We start from the raw sequence: 23,186 nt of genomic DNA, 5'->3' as shown, positions 1-23,186 counted from the left end.
AAAAAAAAAAAAAACACAAACAAACAATCAAGTGACGTCTGAGAAAGTTTACTAAGTTTGAACGAGGACTTTACGAGGCATACTTGAAGGCACCAAAAAGTCTCGGTCAATTAGTAGAGTTTAGACAGAGAGGAGCGCCAGGAGTCGGTGTGTGTATGTGTGCGTGTGTGTGTGTGTGTGTGTGTTCGCTCGCTCCACCAATGACCAGCTGAAGACGCCCCACTGCTCGGACTGAGATCTGCGGGGGTGGGGAGCCCAAAAAGTTTGGTTTGTCGACTTTGAAAGCCATGGGATTCGAGCTGGACCGTTTTAACGGGACCGTGGACCCGGATTTCAAATGCAACTTGTGCAATAAAGTCCTGGAGGATCCGCTGACGACTCCGTGCGGCCACGTCTTCTGCTCGGGCTGCGTGCTTCCCTGGGTCGTCCAGCAGAGCAGCTGCCCCGTCAAATGTCAGCGGATCTCCACCAAAGAGCTGAACCACGTCCTGCCTCTGAAAAACCTCATCCTAAAGCTGGAGATCAAATGTGACAATTACGCGCGGGGTTGCGACGCGGTGGTGAAGCTGCAGCATCTCGCCGAGCACGCCGGGATGTGCGACTTCTCCCCGGCGAAGTGCAGGAATCGAGGATGCACAGAAGTGCTCAACCTGAGGGATATGGATGCTCATGTGCGGGAGACGTGCGACTTCAGGCCGGTGGGGATTTGCGAAAGCGGTTGCGGCTTGACGCTCACCTACAAGGAGCAGAAGTTGAACAGCCACTGCTGCGTAAGAGCCTTGAAGGCGCACAACAACGCGCTGCATTACAAAGTCATCTGTTTGGATCGGGAGATCAAGAAGCAGACTATCAAATCCAACCAGAGGGAGAAGTCTCTCCTGGCGCAACTCTCCGCCGTGCACAGCGAGCTGCAGATGACCGCGCTTAAATATCAGAAGAAGTTCACCGAATACAGTGAAAGAATCGACTCTCTCACTCAAACCGTGGCTTTCTCCTGCAAGGTAAAAAAAAAAAAAAAAAAAAAAAATCTTTTGGACACTTATCCCCTTTCTAATGCTCCCCAAACTAATCTCAGAAGAAAAAAAAATCACACTAACATATACCTCAAATATATCTCCTAATATGTTTCCTTGAACTTTGGGACCACGTCACCTTTTTGTTTTTCTTATTTGAAAAAAACTACCACACCAAAAACGTTGCCTTTTTTTCTTTTCTTTTTAACTCTCTTCTCTCCCCATGAGTCTTGAAAGCTGCTTCGTGCTCAGAAGTTTAGTTTCCTTCAGCTTTGAGAGTGATGTCAGCTGTGTCCCCGGCCAGCTGGCAGCCAAAGGGGGTGGGGGGCAAATATTTACTGCAGTTTGGTACACAACAAGAGCCAGGTTCCCAGTTATATTGCCCTGCCTGCACAACATGCTTTTTGAGCCTGTCTGTCAAATGTAGATTCACTTCCCCCCCCTCAGTAAATCATAACAAATGAAGAGTGGCACAATAACGAACGCCCAACCGTTTGTCCGAGTACAGTAGGCCCTTTTTTATTTCTTTCCGCCCAACATATTGCGTCCAATGATTCTCAGCTAAATTAAAGCCTGCAGTTTATAATGTTTACAAATGTGGGCTAATGGGGCCCCTGTTGAAGGGAAAAGCAAGAAAAAAAAAGTTCTGCCACCCACTGGTGAAAGAACAAGTGTGTTTTAAGGTTAAAATGTCCGTGGATTTCCCTGCTGTGACGGTCAATTATCAACATTATAAAGGATTGGAAAGTTCATCGGTCGCTTAATTAGCTGGGATAGTGCACTGTGTCGTGCACGGGGTAAAAAAACACAATTAAACTAAAAAAAAACAACTAGATTCACTATCAGAAAAGGGAACATTTAGTTATTGGCAATATAATCTCACTTTATTTCCCCATAGTGGTACAGATAGTTTACTGATTACACAGAACTTGATTATCCAATTTTGGTATCCTATCATCTGAAAGGTTTTATTTCAGTTTACTATTTATCCTACAAGTGTAATTTGTTCCTTTTTATTTTTTAACACTGAGCTATTTATTTTTATCACTGAGCTAGAATGTAGCTGCACTAAGGGATATATTAAATTTTTAATTGTGTTTTTTTTTTTTTTTTAATGTTAATGTGGGTCATAGAAGAGCTGCTTCTTTTTTTCCTTTCAAATAAACCTTTTCTTCTGTTAACTGCTGACTGGATGACAAACAGAAAAGTCAAAAATGGGTCATGAGCAGGGCGGGGCATTTAACTGGAAATTTATTCTAACCATATTTGGAATCCCAACAGTTTGCCTAATATGCTTATTCGTTTCCCCTTATTTACATTCACGTGTTCATCGTTCCCTCCCAACTAGGTTTGCTTGTCTATTTCCTCATTGGCTATAACATAAATAATCTTCGGTTTGAATAGTTTCTACCTAAACAAATAGCCCTGACTGACACCGGGACTTCACGTTGGGTTAAGCAATGGAAATGAGTAATGGAAAATAAAGGCTGTAAGAAAACAGTTAACGTAAAAGAATAAACATCCATTAATTGTAATGAAGATTAATGTTGGAACATTGAATCTTGATCCACAGATTGTGTCATTTGAAGTGATTTTGGGCAGATCTTGCAGGAGGCGGAGCATGAGTGCGACACCTCTAACAAGAGATGCACACATTAGTGTTTTTCTGAGCAGTGTAAGTCATTGAAGAGGTTAAAAAAATGTGCTTGTTTGTTCATCACTTTGTTTCAAGTCAGATGGTAATATTCAGAGTTACAAAACTTTCCCACGATGCCACTTGTGAATGCAAACCCAACAGCGTCAGTCGTTGAAATAAGCTATTCTGCCATTTTATCTGTCCGCTTGAAATGTGGCAGCAACCACCTCTCGCCAGCCCAGAAGAGAAAAATTCTTCTCCACCATTCTGGCTCTGTATAAACATTAATATAAGCGCAGAGGCACAAGCGTTATTTGAGTATTCTGGCTTCCTATTGCTGTATGAAGGGGCTTTAGCTTACTGTAATAGTACAGTCATTGTATTATGGTGTTGGGCAGAATTCATTTAATTTTATTGCTTACGGGTTCTTTTTAACTTGTGTGTAATCCAGTATCGTAAAAACTAAACTTATCTAATTTTCAAACTTAGTCATTTCTGGGAATATACTACCAAATCAGAATTCTTTTGATTCTTGTAAAATGTTGTCGAAAGAAGTGTGGATCAGAGCTTTGCCCATCAGTGTGTTTTATTGCCATTTTTTTTAAATGTGAAAATGTAAGTAGTGCATGTTGGGAGGAGAGAACAACCTTTGCCATTGTAGAATTCTTTGGACTTTCTTTTTTATGTCTTATATCACTTGCTTGACCATCCAACATCTCCGTTGCTTGATCATGTAATTCAAACCCTCATACTATCATAGACGCCGGTTCTTGAACTTTGCGCTCGCGACAATCTGGGTGGTCCTTTTCCTTTTTAAGGCCCGAGGTCATGGCGGCCCCGATTTAGACAAACAATCTGTAGTGTGTATTCATCGGACGAGAGTTCATTTTTTTCATTCTGTCTTAGTCCGTCCAAGATGGGTTTGGGCCCAAAGCATTGCCAGTGTCTCTCGGTGGTGTCGTCACATTGGGACACACTTCGCTTTACAGAATCTTCACCTGCATTTGTGGATGCAGTAAAATACTGTGTTTACTATTTTTTACGTGGTACACAGCCCATGCCGTGAGCTGCTTTATACAAACATGCCAATTTTTAATCCAGTTTTAATATAGCCTAAGGAGTTGAATTACTTAAGCCGGTGTTTGTGTTCGTCCTTGCTCTTTTGGTATCGAGAATTGGCTGAAAATGTATGATTCATTATGGACTATTGATAAGTTCTTTGTAATATTTCAGAATACCTCTTAACTGCTCATTGCACATGGTTTGTTTCCCTTTTTTCCTTGTGAATGACTAAACCTTTTGACGAAGTTCCGGTACCGTCTCCTTTTTTAAGTTCATTTCTTGACCTGTTGAAGGTTCCAGTCAGGTGTTTTCAGGATACCACAAGGTTCCAGTTCTGTGACTGCCGCTGTTTCAAGTGTTTTAAATATACCGTTACCATTGAAATCTGAACAAACGTGGATTTATGACATTCTCTGAAGTTTTAGTGAGGTGAAATATTGAAAGTATCATCTTGGTTCTGCTTTTGTTTAAAATGATGGTCAAAATAATCAAATAATGGTAAGTTTTATGTACATTTTGTTACCATGATAACGTTTGGAAAAGGAATCATCCTTTTGATGAGCTGGACATTCATTGCTGAATGTTACACAAAGAAATGTGAATGCATGTGGAATTAATCGCGAATGTCGGATTTCTACCCTTGCATCTTCCCTCAGATTTCTTTCACAGAAACACACCTGCACATCTTGTTACGGTCTCATAATGACTTGTCAACTTAAAAAAAAAAAACAGTTGGAGGTTTGGTTATGGGCTCAGTTCCTGGTGATATGTATTCCAGTAGACAGGTTCCACATCAAAAGCTCCAGTGGAGGGAAATGGTGAAATTGTTCGTGTTGGTATAAAGGAGCTTGCTGGGCCTGTTAGCACAGCTGGTTATTATAGTCTCCGTCTTTTTACAAAGATATACGTTCAGCTCATCATTCCCTTTGTAGGTCCACTAATGTAAACAGATTTAACAAAGTCTGCTGTTCTGGCAGGGTTTTGAACACACATGAAAGAAACAGGACTGGTTCTGGAAGTCATCCATAAGAGGAAGATAAAGAGAAGCATGGGAAAAGAAGAAGCAATATTTACAGCATTGGTGGATGAGGTGATGTCGGAAAGGGTTGTTTCTCTCGTAAGATGCTCTCATTGAGTTTAGTGAACGGCATTGTTTGGTAGGAGAGCTTGGTAGAATGAAACACAGCTTCAAAAGTCGGATTTAGCCGCGGGAAGTGGGCGGGCGACTCGCACAGTTGTGGATAAAACTTTGTCAGAGACCGGCTTCCTTTTTTTGAAATGAAATTCAATGTTGGTAGAGTTTTCAGATCTATCTCACCAGTCATCTTCTCATTATGTACTTTTTTTTTTTCTTTTACGCGTCAATGCTTCCTAGTCATAATATTCGCTCTCCCTCTTTTTATTTTATACAGTTAGTTATATACATTCTGTGTGCACAATTATCAGGCAAGTGATTATTTTGACAATATCATCATTAATCCATAATGTCCAACTCCAAGCTGTATAAACCTGAATGCTGATTGGATTTAATGCATCTCAGGTGATGTGTATTTGTGTAACGAAGGACGGTGTGGCCTAAGGAGAGCAACACATTATATCAAGGTGTGTATAATTATTAGGCAGATTCTTCTCTTCAGGGAAAATGGGCCAAAAAAGAGATTTAACTGACTCTGATAAGTCAAAAATTGTAAAAAGTCTGTAAGAGGGATGCAGCACTCTTGAAATATCTAAGATATTGGGGGTTGATCACAGAACCATCAAACATTTTGTTGCAAATAGTCAACAGGGTCGTAAAAACCGTGTCAAGAAGAAAATACACAAATTAACAACCAAAGATTTGAGAAGAATCAAACATGAAGCTACCAGGAGCCCATCATCCTCCAGTGCTTCCCATATTCCACAACTCCAACCTGCATGGAGCGTGAAGAAGTACAGGACTGTCGCAGAAAATTAGAATATTGTGATAAAGTTCTTCTGTAATGCAAATACAAAAACAAAAATGTCTTACATTCTGGTTTCATCACAAAACAACTGAAATACTGCAAGCCTTTTATTATTTTAATATTTCTGATTATGGCTTACATCTTAAGAAAACTCATAAATCCTATCTCAAAATATTAGAATATCATGAAAAAGTCATTTTTGTTTTTTTAATTGCATGACAGAAATAAAGAATAAGGACATTTTTCACAATATTCTACTTTTCTGAGACAGTTCTATACGATGTGTTCAGTTCTCAGAGACTTGGCCGAGGTAAGAGGCTGAAACCTGACCACCTCTGAACAAGACACATAAGTTGAAACGTCAAGAATGGGCCAAGAAATATCTGAAGACAGATTTTTCAAAGTTTTTGTGGACTGATGAGTTGAGAGAGACTCTTGACGGACCAGATGGATGGTCCTGTGGTTGGATCAGTAACAGACACAGAGCTCCACTTCAACTCAAATGCCAGCAAGGTGGAGGTGAGGTACTGGTATGGGCAGGTATTATTAAAGATGAGCTCGTTGGACCTTTTCGAGTTGAAAATGGAGTCCGAATCAACTCTCAGACCTACTGCCAATTTTTTGAAGACACTTTCTTCAAGCAGTGGTAAAGGAAAAAGTCTGCATCTTTTGAGAAGACTTTGATTTTTATGCAAGACAACGCTTGTCAGGAGGCTGTGGTTGTGGCTGAACATAAAGTTGATTCTGACTAGATCAAGAAACTGACTGACTCAGTGAATGGAAGGCTTGTGACTTATCGAAAAGAATGGTGTCTATTTTGAACACTCTCTCAGAAATGTTAATTTGTGAATTCCAAATTTGTTTATTGGTCTCACTCTAACTGGTGAAAATAAATGTTTTTCATTAAGTTGCATAATAATTCTGCACACTAATAGTTGCCTAATAATGTCGTACATATAGTTATTCTCTTAAGAAAGTCAAACCTTCACTTTTTCTACTTCAATGTTCAGGTTTGAGGGTTTATTAACTTTTTGGATTGACCAAGAGAACTGTAGATGTACAATAACAAAATGAATCCGGAAAAATACAACTTGCAGTGTAGATAGATAACATCTGTGCAGGTGTGTTAAGGAAAAGCAAAGTACGCAAGTAATGACAGCAAAATACTTGGACCATTAAGACTCAAGGATTACTCCGTGTGCAAACTAGCCAAAGTGATGTTATCTGCCAGAACAGGCGGATCTTCTGAACAGGATTTTACGTTCTGCTTCTCAGGGTAACAAAGTATATAACAACCAGCTTCAAACTAGATGTTTATGTTTATGTCAGAACAATTGGACTGTCACAGTGACAAAATTAAAACCGGTTTGACCTTCAAATCTATCTTTTACCCGGCCTGAACTCCCATCTTTTGACAAAAACTAAACAACATTGAAGCACAGCGCAATGTCAATATTAGCTCTTGTCAGTATTCCAAACTAAACAGTTAGATAAGTGCTCCTAACTTTGAATTCCGATCACCTCATATTAGTAGTATTTTTTTTATTTTCCAACAACTAAAATGAGAAAAGAAAGCAGAGTGACCACATTGGTGTTGATTGAGGGGACGAGAAGATTGTCCTGCACTGATGGATATGAATGTCTCACATCCTGAGGTGAAAATGGACTGATTTAAAAAAAAACACAAAATAAATATAAGGCTGTAAGTGGGGAATATTCAGGGCATAATTATGATATCAAACTCATGATACACCAATGTACTTTCATTTCACTTCAACAAGGCCTCCACAGTCAAATGGAAAGTTTAGCATCTTCTTTTAATAGCCAGACAGCCAATGCAGAGCAGACCGCTATGCCCTGGACACGTGGAATATCTGAATCCAATAATAGTCCTACTTTTAAACATTGGCATGTGCAATAAAACAATGCGATACAAAAGCAGTTGCTCAAATGCTGATGATGAACTGCAACTGCCACTCTTTCCTTTCAGCATGAGGTCAGGGTCGTGATTTTTACTCCTCTTAGTGTTAATGGCAGACGTATTTGTACGTATTTGTAAGTGATGCAAGGGAATGTATCCGTCGCAATCACAAGACATGAAAGAAACTGAGCATCCGTCAGGTTTGATCTGACTAATCTGAGACTCAATCTGATTAGGTTAGTCATGGTTTAATTTTAAAGCGTGGATCTATGGGGTAATTTAACAGTACTGTAGCCCATTAGTTCTCTACAAGGCTTGGGTGCCAATTGCATAATGCACAGTTAATATAAGGCGCACAGAAGTGAGTGTTAAAATGTATATGTAGTATTGAATGATAAGGATTAGAAGCTACCTCATCCAGCTTCCGTCATGCATTGTGGAAGACAAGGTTAGCAAGTTTCTTCCTTCGGAAGACTGGCCCTGAGTTTGTTTAACCTCCGCTCTTTTAGTGCTTCAAAAACTATAATTTGATTTTGTTGCAAGGCAGACAGACAGAGTGGAAGCTATGTGGTGGAAGACAGGCTAGGAAAGAGTGACTGGTGTTCACCAGCGTGCCTACCAAGTCTCCACTGAGCAGTAACATCTCACTGTTGGTCTTTCTTTCCTCCAGAAAAAAAGCACTGGGCTCCTCCTCCATAAACTCAGGTTAAACCTTTGTATGTGCATTGCTCCCATTTGCGTGAATATATTTTGCATCTCTGCTTTGTTCAGGTTGGAACCTTATGAAAAGACCCTTTCAATGTAGGGTTCTGATCTGTGCCAGAGTATTTGCAGATGTGACAAAAAAAAACTCAGAAATGTTCTCTGTAATGTCTTGCAGACTAAATGTGAAAGTACTGCCTTTAAAATTGGCAACTGAGTTTCACTTAATATCCAACTGTCCCCTTGTTGACAGTAACGGCTGTATTCCGTGTGATTTGAAAGTATGTGTCGCTAATGGTGCCGTGACAAGATGCAGGAGCGCACATTCCTGAGTGGGCTGACATGCACATGATGGTCTTTTAGCCTATATGGCAGTCAAGACGCTGTACATGCCAATAATATCTGCTGTATATATATAGTCCCTCTATGCCACAGCCTGCTGCAGTTGCAACTGAAATTATGTTCCCTTGTAACTTTCCCTTGAGCTGCTCTTAAAAGAGCAGTTTAAGAGCTGACTCGAATGGTTTCTCCAAGTTCTGAATGTCCTGATGCCACTTAGTAAGGAGCCTGTTGGTGTAATTAATTTACATAAGTTAGCTGTTAGTTGGGAGGCAGGTATGGTGCCCCACCTCAGAGATATACATTTATTAAAGTTATATATTTTTATACGATATAAATGATACCAGGTTTTCAATCTTGTTTCTAAATTCATTTATCTGTTAAAAACTAGTTTTCGTAGCTTTAGTTCGGAGAAAAAGAAAGTTTCGATTAAACTTGCCCATCTGAGTTGAATTGCAAAAATTCCTCATGCAAGTTGTTTTTTTTTTTTCCCCATTTTTCCACTCTTTAAATTATTTTCTATACTTTTTTCACCAATAACCTCTTGCTCACGTCTCTCCTCTGTCTGTCTGTAGGAAGGCGAGACTAAAAGTGTGACAGTCATCCTTCTTCGTGAGGGGGGATCTCTGGGTTTTAACATCATAGGAGGAAGGCCATGCTTGGTAGGTTGAACGCTGCGTGTGTCAGAGGTTCCTCACTCCCAGTGGTCAGCCAGGTGTCATATGTCAACCCCAGAAAAATTAGCACATACTTGAAGCACAACAAGCTTCTCCCTATATCCAATGACCCAACTCGGGAAATCATGCAAGTGTTTTGTTGTCTGCAGTCCATGAACAGATAGACCAAATTATTACATTTTGGTGCGTGCTTGTGGTGGGGGGGTATGGCGGCATAATGGTTAGCTCTTCACCCCCGATATCATGAAGGACCCTGGTTTGAGTCCGACTGGGGACCTTTCTACATTGGTTTCCTCCTACAGTCCAAAGACGTGCAACAGGTTAATTGGAAAAATTGCCCAGATGTGCAACTGAAAGGGTGAATGGTTGTTTGTGTCTTAATGTGCCTGTGTGATTGACTGGCGACCCGTCCAGGGTGTACCCTGCCTCTTGCCTATTTGTTCTCTGAAATTAACCCATCATGGATGAACCATGAGCAGTAGGCTGCTGTCCACCTGTGCCAGGTGTCTTGCTCAACAACACTTCGACACACTAGGAGGAGCCGGGCATAGACCCAGGAATGTTTGGTTCCAAAGACGATAGCTTTACCTCCTGCGCCACGCCGCCCCCATATGTATGTATGTATATATCTTCATGGGCTTCAGCTCAGCCTTCAACACCGTCCTCCCTGACAAGTTGGCCCTGAAGCTCTGCAACCTAGGTCTGCCTGCCTCCCTGTGTTTGTGGATTTATGACTTCCTCACCACCTGGCCTCAGGTTGGGGAACTCCGCATCTTCCTCTCGGATCCTGAACATTGGCACGCTGCAGGGCTGCGTACTCAGCCCGGTACTCTTCACACACGACTGTTTTGCCTTCCACCCCATAAACAACAGCATCATCAAGTTTGCAGATGGCACCACCGTGGTGAGTCTCATATCAGACAGTGATGAGACCCACGACAGGGAAGAGATCCAGCATCAAACTCAATGGTGGTCACATAACAACCTCATGAATTTCGGATTACCGAAGGTCCAGGAGAACGGCACACACTCCTCTCCACATAAATGGGGATACAGTGGAGTGTGTTGACAGCTTCAACTCCCTGGGCATCCACAGTTCATCCAACCTGACCTGGGGCTTTAAAATCCCACACCTGGTAAAGAAAGCCTAGCAACAAATCTTCTTCCTTAGGAAGCCGAAGCGAGCTGGGCTCTCCTCTCAGCTGCTCATCATCTACAGGTCGACAGTAGAAAGCATCCTCTATCTCAGCGCTACGGTGTGGTATGGTGGCTGCACGGCACGAGACAGAAAGGAGCCGGTCCGGGTGGTGAGAATGGCACAGGGCATTGTGGGCTGCCTTCCTCTGGATCTATAATGCCTTGATGCAGAAGAAGGCTAAGAGCATTGCAATGGATCCCTCCCACCCGGGCAACAGCATGTTTGTGCCGCTCCCATCAGGAAAGCGGCACAGGACAATCGATACCCAAACATCTCGGCTGAAAAACAGCTCCTACACAAGAGCTGTAAAAGCAATCTCCCTCCCGAAAGCCGCCTCCCTTTGCAAGCTACCACACCTGGACCCCTACCTGTTTAGCCACGCGCTAATACAATGCCACCCTGCTGAGAACCACTCCATCCTCCCCCCCCATCGAGAGAATACCGTGCACTAAGCGTCATTTTAAACTGTCACATTCATATCACCCTTCATACCATTCCCCGTCGTGTATATAACTACAAACTACGTAAATAACTTGTCTATTTATTTCTATTTTTATAAAAAAAAATACCTTTACATACTCTGAGCAAGGGGCATGTACAGGTGAACTCTGAAAGCTTCAGCATACCAAGACATTTTGCACGATTCCATGCTCCCAACTTTGTGGGAACAGTTTGGAGCTGGCCCCCTCCTTTTGATATATATGTATATGTATGTGTATATATGTAAACTATACACACACACTCTATGGCCAAAAGTATTCACTCAGCCATCCAAATAATCAAAGTCAGGTGTTCCAATCCCTTCCATGGCCAGGAGCTAGGCATGCAGACTATTTTTACAAACGTTGGTGAATGTGATAGGATGCTACCTGTGCCACCTTGATTCTAAATATTCCAGTCAGCAGCTGTATTGTAAGAACACGGAAGTGTTTGGCAATGAGAGTGGGGTCAGCGGATGCTGAGGCGCATAATGCGAAGGGGTCGCCAACTTCCTGCAGAGTCACTCACTACAGACCTCCAAGCTCCATGTGGCCTTCAGATTAGCTAAAGAACAGTGCCCAGAGAGCTTCATAGAATGGGTTTCCATGGCTGAGCAGCTGCATCCAAGCGACACATCACCAAGCGCAATGCAAAGCGCCGGATGCAGTGGTGTAAAACACGCCGCCACTGGACTCTAGAGCAGTGGATGCGATCTCCGGAGTGACGAATCGTGATTCTCTATTGGCCAATCTGATGGACGACTCTGGGCTTGGCGGTTGCCAGGAGAACGGTACTTGTCTGACTGCAATTTTCAAAGTGTAAAGTTTGGTGGAGGGGGGATTTTGGTGTTGTTTTCGGGAGCTGGGCTTGGCCCCTTAGAAAAAGGAACTCTGAAAGCTTCAGCATACCAAGACATTTTGGACAATTCCATGCTTCCAACTTTATGGGAAAAGTTTGGAGCTGGCCCCTTCCTTTTCCAACATGACTGTGCACCAGTGCACAAAGCAAGGTCCATAAAGACATGGATGACAGAGTCTGGTGTGGATGAACTTGACTCACCTGAACAGAGTCCTGACCTCAATGCGATAGAACACCTTTGGGATGAATTAGAGTGGAATCAGGCCTTCTCATTAAACATCAGTGTGTGACCTCAGAAATGTGCTTCTGGAAGAATAGTAAAGAGTTACCATAAACACACTCCTGAACCTTGTGGACAGCCTTCCCAGAAGAGTTGAAGCTGTTATTGCTGCAAAAGGTGGGCTGACATTATATTGAAGCCTATGGATTAGGAATGGGATGTCACTTGAGTTCATATGCGCGTCAAGGCAGGTGAGCGAATACTTTTGGACATTTAATGCATGTATTTTGGGGCATGTATTTTTGTATGTGTGTATGTATGTGTGTGTGTGTGAATATATATATATATATATACACAAGTGTTGGTGTGATTTAGCACTGATTTAAAAAAAAAAAAACTATACTTAGTTTTATGGGAGTTAAGTCCGGGAGTATGGCTACACCGCGGTTGTTTTCTCTCTAATTGAGGGGATATTGGTGGTGAAGTAAACATAGAGGTCTGCACTTTTCACAGCCACTGTTTTCTGCCTTGAGGCTGAAGTTATTCTTTATTGATGCCACCTTCTCTTGTGATTGAAAGGTTTGAATTGTTTTGACAATGGTTGGAACTCCCTCTGTAACTCGGAGCCTCTCTGTCTTTTGCACAGCTCTTGCTGAATTCATGTTCACTGTATTGCTTCTTGAGGTTGCTAAAGGCTTAACAGGTTTTCCACTGTTACAGTGACGCACTTAGCTGTTGCAACATACATAATCACAGTAAAATGTTTTAAAGCAGGAAACTATAAAAAGACTTACACACATGAAAAGTAGGATTTTGAGTCCACAGTCTTGTACTTTTGCAACCTTTCCTAGTTTTATGACATAGGCATGTATCAAACTCATGAAAGAACACCAGTACAACTTGGCTTCTGCTTTCTATACAAACCTCAACAGTCCCCACTCAGCTATTCATTAAAATGGAAATAGCTAATGTCCATGCACTCTTTGACACATGCATTTCATGTGGCCGTTATCTTGGCATGAGTTGTAAGAGCAATCAGTTGCCTGATTTTGTGGTCTCGAGAAGGTCTCGTCCACAAATCTAAAGAGCGGATAGTTGGAGGGCAAAGCAGTTGATTTTGCAGTCATACGTTACAGTGTGAATATCGTATACCATGCTTGAGAAATAAATGAAGTGGATCCGAAATTATTAATGAGCGTTGGCAGTTGACTTTAGTAGTTCCTTCAAGTATCCCATTAAATTGTGTTGCATAGCTCATTGTGAGTTTTTCCATGTGGTTTCAAAGAGGATTCAAAGAGAAATCTCAACAGATCTTTGAGATTGGTAGTTTTCCAATGTCGACTGCCTGATGTCCATTCAAATGTCAACTTATTCGCCCTTTTTCAATCCAGGTTAAACCCTCGAGGCCAGTGTAGTGTCCGAAGTACACTTGAAAGTCCATGTTCAATGTCAGCTTTCAAAGGTCAGGTTCTCCAAATTACAGGATATCTGTTTAGATTTACCCCCATTGGTATCTGGTATTAATTTATTGTGAATTCATTCACTTTTTGTATTCTTAAAAAAAAAATCATATTCACTTGTGCAAAAAACAAGTTTTAGTGTAACTCTTTCACTGATTTGACGAAATTTATGACATGACAACAAGTTAGAGTGTGGGAGATGCCAAACTGGAGAGATGCCCTTTTAAAATATCCCCATGTAAGTAGTCTTATGACAATTATTTGGTTGTAGGTCCATTTTAAATAACAATGTAGTGAATAAACGAGATGTACCTACCCCACGTTCTTGCTAAACAGAAAAAATATCAATATGGCAGCACTAATAGCAGATGGATGCTCCCAGAAAACTTAGCAAAGCCTGTTCTTGAGTTTATTGGCTTCCAGACCTCTTCCACAGGACTCTGAAAAACCAATTTCAAACAAACTACTGTATGCTGTATAGTTTATTTAAAATCAGCAGCGTGACTGATTTATTCCAGCATCTGAAACAGCCAAATAGGAAGAATATGTTACAGTGCAAGAAGAGGAAAAAGATGGTGTCAGCTCCAAAGCGACATTATCAATTACCGTGTGTTTGTGTGTGTGTGTGTGTGTGTGTGTGTGTGCGTGCGTGTGTGCGTGCGTGCGTGTGTGTGTGTAAAAATGTACTCTTTGCAACGAAAAGGGGATTGGTCTGTGTTAGTCTGTCATTAGTATGAACAGTGAACATCCAGGCTTCACTCATCCATCCTATATGAGTCCCTACATGAGTTGTAATAGCACACAAAAAGTTATAAATTCACCAGTGCTGTCTGGAAACAAATGTGGATTCATTTCTAGCAGGACCATTGTTGACAGGAAAAAAAAAAAGTTGTTTTGTATTAAATTGAGAGAATATAGATCTTAAAAAGGAGGTCAATTAAATGTGTTGTCGATGAATGAAGCAGTGTTGCCAAAACATCCTTTCCATCCCTTTTTGTGTGAGTGAATTCCAAGGGACTGAGTTTGTTATTGTCACACTAACAAGGTGACTGAGTCAGTATTTCCCTTCGCTAACATCATTCTTTGGTTAATAACTGCAATTTTCTCTGCAGGATGACAAGGACAGCACTTCAAATGAAGGGATCTTTGTATCAAAGATTGTTGAGAAAGGTCCAGCAGACAAGGAGGATGGCCTTCAAATCAACGACAGAATAACAGAGGTATGTAGCCACGTCTTAATCGTGCTACCAAGCTCTTTGTGTAAAGGTGGAGAAAAACTAAGGTTGATGCATGGCACATGAGAAGGACTATGTGACAGCTGCTATCAGCCTTACAAAAAATAATCACAATGGGAGAGGATGCATTGAATGGTAATTTTATTTGAGCTGTTGTAGATGAATCCCATCAAAGGTTTGAGTTTCAACATACATGCCCACCATAACAGGGTGGCGGAGTTAAGTGACGCTAATGCTAACATGCTAACCCCTTATCGTGGTGAAACGAGCGGGTGGCGAATGTGATATGTCCACTCGCCAAACCAAAGTAAAGAAGAAATGCGGTTCTTTTAAGTTGGAATGGCTGTCGGAGTAAGCGCAAATAGAAGAACAAGCGGTGAAACTGGGTGAGATTTTTTTTCTTTTTCGAGTGAGAAAGGTTTGCTCTGAAAAACATGCAGCGAAGCTAAAGTAGTAAGCTAGTTTTCTGATGGAAAAATATGGACTAAATGGAAGCTATGATCCCAGGTGTGATACTGATGTATTGCCACAGCGTGCACATCTAATGTTGCTCACAGTGGTCCTCAATGCGCTCAGCGAGGTTGTCTGTATTCCCAGACGTATGAAAAATTAGAGGGAACATTGCCACCAATCACCACTCAGTTTAATGTTTTGTTTAGGACTTTGCAGCATACAGACCAAGATGAGCCTGAATTGATGTTGTCTCTTTTTGCTTTTACTGGATGAGAAAGAGCCTTGTGTTTGCTTCCTGGCTGACAAATCCCCTATGACAGAGCTGCCATGTAGCATCCTCCTCCGGCCTTTAAACACAATCTTGTGTGGAAAGGCCATCTCACCCCGGGGTCAACTTGAGGGATGCGTTAAAAACTCAACATCACAAAGGTTGCTTTTATAGAACCGTTGTCAGCCAGAATCTCACACAATGGCTGCATTGAGAAGAGAGGTTTATGTGGATTACAAGTGTGGATTACGGCTTGCCACAAGATGAAATATATGGTTTGTCGCAGGCTTCATTGTCAAACCTCGGTGAAATTACCCACCAGCATTTTGACCAGCTTATTGCTTACAGAAATGTTTGCGGAAAGTGTTTACAAGACAAGAGGACATCTGGTCTTGGTTAATCACTCTATCCTGTCATTCTTGCACGTGAATTCTAACTGCTATAAAAACAAAAAATTGCAACAAGCCTCGCACTGCGGCTCTAAATATTATGTTTGCGAGTATGGCGATGGCGAGTAGGACAATGACAACATGACATGTTAGTCCTCAGTTCTAATCTTCTCAAGTGACACAATCAGGTATTTCCAGATCTTTCAAGAAATGGCCAGGTTGAAACAGGTTGGGACAGTGACCCTGAACCAAGAGAGAGACTCCAAATGGGCCACTCGCTGATGCACAGATAGAGATCAGCTCATATGTCACTCAAGCATATAGGAGAGGAACTCAGGTCGGTTTTGTATTCGTGTGCTGTGTCTGCCTTTAAAAGCTTGCACGTGTTTGCCTGGATGTTTGTGAAAACAAGATGGCAGGGGAATTGTTTTAATAGGCCAGATGTTGCTGGATTTGGTTCCAAGAGGAGATATCTTGTGTAAAGATTAGTGCTGAGGTTGCCTTTTACCATTTATCATCTTCAGAAAACAAGACTTCACAGATTTTTCTTTGGCATTATGATATACTTCTTTTTGTCTTATTTTTGACCCATTGCAGGTAAGGTTACAAAATCTCTCCAAAAGCCTAAGGAAGTGACAAAACCCCTTGCTATGTGACTCTTTTCTATTAAAGAGGTGATGGATTACGACACACAAAATATTCAACAAAACAAAATGTAAAAATGTCTGTTCGTAGTTGTTGTTCTAATTTAGTGCTTTTCATCAGAGGAGAAATCGGATATTAGTGGTGGTTCATATTCCAAAGAGTCTTTGTTGACTGGCTTGAGCCAAAAAATTCCATGTCATGGTATTTCAGGCCACAATAACAAATGCAACATCACGACAATATGTTTGTGGGTCAAATGGTTACCTTGGGGTGAAAGGGCTCTTGGACTCTTGTTTAAGGTGGTGGATCAAAGAAATTGAATCCGAGCTGAGATTGTTTCATGTTTTGAACATTTTCAAATTGTGGGTTGAAACCTACTGTTTGCTGCTTTATTTTATTTTGCATCCCATATGGATACTGATATTGAAAAAGCTGCTTTTCAGGTTGCCTTTACTTCACAACGTGTTGTGCTTCTCGCGTTTTCATATCATATGCATATAGGAGATAATTAATGAGAGTGGCTTTCCAAGAACCCTTCTGCAATTTCTTTTAAGAGTGGTTGATTGGGCTGCTTGTTATAATCAAAGCAGATTTATATGTAATCTGAAGCTGTAACTCAGTCATATTCATCCTTTGATTATCTATTCAGCTCATCAATTTCTAGATCAAATCATAACAAGCATAAAAACTCCGTAAGACCTAGACAGGATGACTAGAAATGGCTTTTTTTAAACATTTCAGATTATATAGGTATTAAATTTGCCTGGTTTTTGGTTCAATTGAATCTTTGATTTCATCTACCAGTATCTGTTGAACGATCTATGCAATTCCGTTTGAGATTCGTCCTTTTTTTGGAAAAAAAAAGACGAAAATATTGCTTTGAAAAATTAAATTGCCGCAATATTCTGTAAGTTTGAAATTAAATGACAGGGCCTATTGGTTTTAACTCATTTTTATCTTTTTTTAATTATCTTGTTTGGGGTCCTTTTGTATGTCTTCACATTTTTTTGCCCTGCATTTATTAGGTACCATTACGATAGATTGTTAAGGCTGTGCCACGTTCTGCCTTGAACTGATTTTGTTTGGTTCGCTTCATGTCTTACAGGAAATAACATTTTTTTTATTCTTTTATTTGGCTATCTCTGCTATCTCTTTTGACTTGCTTAATGGAGATGAACATATTTCCTACCTCATTGTTGGACATCTGGTGGCATCACAATAAATGTTTTGAAAGTGTTGCGTCCAGACCCTTTCTTGGACAAGTAAAGGATAACAGCACACAAAAGGCTTGGAGAGAACATCTTTTCTAAGCAATGACCTCATCAGTAAACTAAAACCTGATGCGTGGCTATCAATTATTTTCCATCCAGGAATTAGAATAATTCTCTAAGGTACCCGCAGTTCTCTCTAGAAGGGGAATTGGACCTGGAATATGTCACAGATGGATCCGATGATAGTCAACTATCAAATTCTCCTTCAGCACCTGGAACAACAAGGTGCGGCTAAGGGGCTCACAGTCCCAAAACTGTCCATAGAGTTAAAAGAACTATACTGACATATGCAACTCAAAATTCATTTCAAAATTATAATGCAATTTTTTTGAAATCAAACTAAGGGCCTTGCTAATTTCCTTTTTTTATTTTCCAATTCAGAGGAAATGTATCTGATATAATCAGTTTTTTTTACCCGTCTGTGAACTAAACTCTTTCGCTCACACTTCTTTGTGCAGTACAATAAACCTTGGGCTCAACCCAAGATTAGTCAAGCAGAACTAATAGGCTTCATGATCCATCTAGTCATATTTTTTGATTTCTGACATTTGCCAGAGTATATATGTACTTTATACACTGGCAAATATTACCTTTTGACTGAAAAGAATGATAACTGCAACGGTTACACGTTCTGAAGCTTTACTGTCTACCTTTGTTATCTGCCATCAAAGTGTTTGGCCAAAACATTCAGTCAACATCATAAAACTATTAACTTGATAATTCTGACAACCTCTTACCAGGCATAGCGTGAATCCGCTAAGGGATCTGGTTTGTGAAGTGACAATCACGTTACATTCAGCAGTGAATAGTGCGTTCAGCTCGGGAGGCAGAGAAGACAGCACCGTCAACTGCCACGGAGCTGGTTTCTCTTCCTGCCCCAGAGGTGTTAGTTCCAGTAAGTCTATATGGATGTAGCATGTACATGATGATCCGCGGCTCTTCCTTCTATAACAGGCTCTTAGCGGGGGAGTGTGATAGCAGATGGTTGTCCTCTAGCTGAGCTACAGGCTGGTATGAATCAGAACATGAATGCCTCCTTGTTCAGCCAGACATTTTTTCTCATAAAACCTTGAGCTGTGTTTGCTTACACTAGACCCCTCTGTAAGCTGAAAAACCATAGCACTCTGGTCAGGATCTGCTCACGGAATTTGATTTTTTTTTTTTTTTTTTTTTTTTTTTTTTTTCTAGGAGGGGTTTGGGCAACAAAGGGGTGTGATTACGTTTAACGAATAAGATTTGTTTGCAATGTTTAAACTAATTGTTATATATTGTAAGGAGTTGTATAAATGTAGTCCTTCAATTTTTTTTCCTAGAATATCAACTGAAAATGTGTTTTCCTGTAAAACATGGGGATTGGGACAATACAGAATGTCCCCAATCTCAGAATGACCATTCTCGGTCTCACAGGGTTGGAATGAATGTTTTCTGTTTGGCTTCTGAGTGTGAAAATAGGGAGGGAATGGAGACGCTTGGGCTGCTGCTGTAAATGTCGCCTTGTAAATCCTTAGCAAACATTCTTTGGTCTTAGAGGGTGAGCAGCAACAACTACTTCTAAAATAAACTGACACTCGGAGATGCCACTTCTAATATGGAGAACAAGATTGAGGGTTCGCTTTTTGAGCACAGGAGCAGGAACAGCCAACGGGAATGCATTCCATTCCGACAATATTTATATGGATATAAACTGGAATTTCATATGAATTGGAGTAAAGATTTTTGAGCCAAAACAATTAAACAAAACAACATTTATAACTCTTTCAGCTTGCTGGATAAAAATTAACTGTCCATGTATTATGTTTGCATAAAAACTCTCAAGATCGAGCAGGAGTTGTTCACTATTACTTAATCATTAAAATTGTAACTGTTAGTTATTGCTCATGTCTTTATTTATTGCTCATACATACATTGGGGCTGTTCCAAAGAAACAGCTCCCCCACCCCATTAGGAAGCTCTGTGGTTGACCCAGAACATGCAAAAAGGATATTATATCCCGTCTGGCTGGTGAACACCTTTCGGGTCCCCAAGGAAGAGATGAAGTGTGTCACTGGGGACAGGGACCCCTTTGTTGACCTACTCAGTCTGCTTCCACCATGACCTGCCCCAAATAGGTTGTGGGACTGTGTTGATAATAAATTCATCTTCGCATTTGTACTTGCTGTTTTTATTCAGCAGCTATGTAGCTTTCTTTATAAATGGTACTGTTTTGACTTGAACTTGTCTGTTCAGCAATTTAAACCCGCATCTCTGTGTAAAAGTGCTTTATAAATAATAATGCCTTGTTGTAAACAGGTATGATTATGATGGCACTTTTGCTGTTGTTTTGTTGATGTGAGCTGAATAAGCTGGCAGCTCATTTAACCTGTTGGGTAACCTGTTCATGTATTTTGCATGATTAGATCTAGGAAATGAATATGGAATTCAGTGAACAAAAGCCAGTCATCAAATTTAAGCATTTCTAGATGCACTAAGGCTTTCTAAGTGATTTTGACAGTGTGATTTGGCAACCGACAACCCTCACATTTAGCTTTTAGCATGGTTTGACTCACCTGTTCTGCATATTAATTGTTTGACAAATAACGACTACATGTTGCCAACGACCAAACCTTTAAGAAAAAGCAATTTCTCTCTTTTTTTTTTTTTTTCTCATGTTTGTATTCAAAATAAAGAAGTCGAATACTTTAAAGCTATCAAGTTGCAGCTTATTACATGTCTCTTGCTCTATGAGTTGCGAGGTATCCCACAGTGAGCCACTAAACACTTCAAACCTCCCCGCAGTTAGTTAAGTATTGAGTCACCGGGCTTAAAATTCAGCCAGCAGGCACTTAGCAACAATGACAGACAGAAATGTGAATTGAAACGGTTTGAGCTATACTGGTTGATGAGCTTTAATTTCTCTATTGCCTGGGATAGTCGGGGCCACCATCCAAGACACATCCAAGGGCAGAAATAACAGGATAGTTTGAAAAGAAGTTGGAAACAAAATTCTCCAAATTCACTGCATCATTTTTTCCCCTTTATAAATTCCAATTGTTGTTCCTCCAATCCATAGAGGACATTTAGTTCTATTATGATTGATGCAATAAGTGAGTCGGTAATATCACCGTTGACGTTTTTTAAGGAATTTTTAACACTTTTGCTGAAATGTATAACTTTTTGGCCACACCACTGAATACATGGAAAGTCATTGAATGTGACAGCGTGCTTGTAAAAGTTGTATTCAGCATGCCGCCAGTCCTCATGGAAAGAAAATATCAGCATCGGTACAAGATAATTGTGTAACCACACGTCACAGCACATTGCATCCACAGCAGGACATGTGCCGGTTCCTTCGCTGGGCATTTCGGACCTAGAGAATGAGGAGGCATATTGAAGCTATTCCCCCTTGGGGGATCACATGTTGTGTGGCATTTTCCGGCAAGAAGCGGGTCTTTGTCAGTCCCTTTATTGGATTTTTGCCCCGACGCAGGCGGTGTGTTTATTCACTAGATGGCCGGGCTGAATGTGGCCCTGCTTTGTTGCACCAGTCTGGCCCTAAACAGGATGAATCCTACCCAGGCTAAACAGGCCAAGTGATCCACATCACATTCCTGTACCCCGTGCTCCAGCGGAGGCAGGGGCAGGACTTTAAATCAAATCTAACTTTAAAGAGTCCGTAATCAGCTTCTGGTGTTAGCTGCTGCCCTAAGCAGAGCTGGTTTTAAGGAGTGAGGACAAGCACATCTTTGTTTTCCACTGCATCGTATGGCGGGTGGGGGGGGGATTTAAGATGTGGAGTCGTCTCAGTCTAGAGATGGTGTGAGGTGAGCTTATGCCGTGCTCCAGCCAGAAGAGAGCTTTTGTCTCTGGGCCCTCGGCACACACACAACATTGTATTTTCCACTCAGTAGCTCGCGTCCACAGGCGGGCCGGGCTTGATTTCTTTTTTTTTTTTTTTTTTTTTCGTGGAGTCACACAGTCTGGGCGTACTGTTGTTGTGCTCGACTTCAGCGAAGTCTGGGCTTGCTGCTTTTTTTTTTTTTTTTTTTTTTTTTTTTTTTGCGGGAGGTTGTGGGTTAATTTATGACTCTTAAAAGTTTTAAAGGGAGCAGAAATAGGTAGGTGCAATTAAGGGTAATTTTCCTGCCAATCAATCACCGGCATTGCACAAATGGAATAGCAACAATTGGCTCGGGTTGCTCTGCAAGCTGCTTCTCATGTCTGATCCTGACCTCCAAACACAGACTGCCCACCGACTCCTAATTAACTACCCTCAATTAAACCCTAATACGCTGATTAACAGACCCTTAATTGTGCGGTAATGGCCCATCGTTTCCTTCCAGGTCTCCTCTCTCTGAAATGATCACCTCTCTCTCTCTCTCTCACACTCTGTCTTGCTCTGTCTGTCCTCTGTCAGGGCTGAGATGAGCTTAGCAGACTTGATTCAAGCATGCTCCCATCTGTTCGGATTCCTAAAAGTTGAAAGTTGTTTTCCCTGGGAGGATGTTTTGACAAAAACTGTGGAATTAACGAATTCACGCTCGTTCTGAGAAAAGATTATCACATCGCATCAAATCACATTGCATCACTCCTTTGTATTATGAAATGAATTATGAAATTAATTTTCCAAAGCAATTATAGCAAGCATTTAATTGACTTGTCATTTTGGCTGCAGGTGATTATTATTTCCATTAACATCAGTTTATTTTATTACTTTCGAAATGACTTTCTGTCAATTTTCCGAGCCCTAACATAATGGCCTCCGTGTGATTATTTTCAAGGGAAAGTAAAGAACTGGAAAATATTGACAACTCAAGTGCTAAAAGCTTCTTTTCCTTGAAAATGACCTGAACTGATAATTATCCAAAAACATCCAGCAATTTACCAGTTACATTTACCAGTGAGGTGATTTTTAAATGTTCGCTTCATTTTTATGGCAAGTTACTACTTACTGCAGACATTTTTAAACTCTGATTACTCAATTCTCATCAACATTTAGTATGTTCCACTGAACATTTTAATTAGTGTTAAAGCCCTGTGGCAGTCTCTTCATAAACACATCTTCTGAATAGAAGTGCACCAAAAATAGAACAGCATGTCAATGCAGCTTTCTTAATATTCCAGACAATGTCAAGATGAGATTTGTAACGGAAAAAAAACAGAAATAGGTTCCCCTAGTGTAATGGTTGCTGGCAGTTTTCGCACTATTTATTCCAATATGCGGTAGCCACAATTTAAAACTAAGCATTAAAAAGTTTTAAATCTTTCTTGCTGGCTTTCTGTTGCAATGGCGTGAGACAAATGATGGCTTTCTTGACTCATCACTCATTCTGCGGCACACAAAGACTAAACACAGTTTTCTTTCTGTTATTTTTCACAACGTAAATGTGGTTACAGACAGAAGGGGCTTTAACATTAATCGGAAATTAAGGTGGTTTAT

The 23,186-nt window shown here is 40.8% G+C and overlaps 1 protein-coding gene across 2 annotated transcripts in view; it reads left to right on the top strand.

Annotated features, from left to right (window-relative positions):
- Nucleotides 1–225: 225 nt before the first annotated feature.
- The window catches only part of pdzrn3b (PDZ domain containing RING finger 3b), a 103,853-nt gene continuing 80,892 nt past the window's right edge, over nucleotides 226–23,186 (top strand). The window contains exons 1-3 of one of the 2 annotated variants that reach the window (XM_086168112.1): nucleotides 226–1,001; nucleotides 9,192–9,278; nucleotides 14,622–14,729. In XM_086168112.1, the coding sequence (XP_086024238.1) occupies nucleotides 288–1,001; nucleotides 9,192–9,278; nucleotides 14,622–14,729 (909 nt within the window). In that variant the 5' untranslated portion in view covers nucleotides 226–287. The remainder of the gene's footprint in view (nucleotides 1,002–9,191; nucleotides 9,279–14,621; nucleotides 14,730–23,186) is intronic. The other variant, XM_086168113.1, reaches the window with a different exon arrangement.

Source organism: Fistularia commersonii, chromosome 21, assembly GCF_037954325.1.
Source record: "Fistularia commersonii isolate RoL2024-O1a breed Wild chromosome 21, RoL_Fcom_v1.0, whole genome shotgun sequence".
Classification (NCBI taxonomy): domain Eukaryota; kingdom Metazoa; phylum Chordata; class Actinopteri; order Syngnathiformes; family Fistulariidae; genus Fistularia; species Fistularia commersonii.
This window is presented reverse-complemented; position numbering and strand designations above follow the sequence as displayed.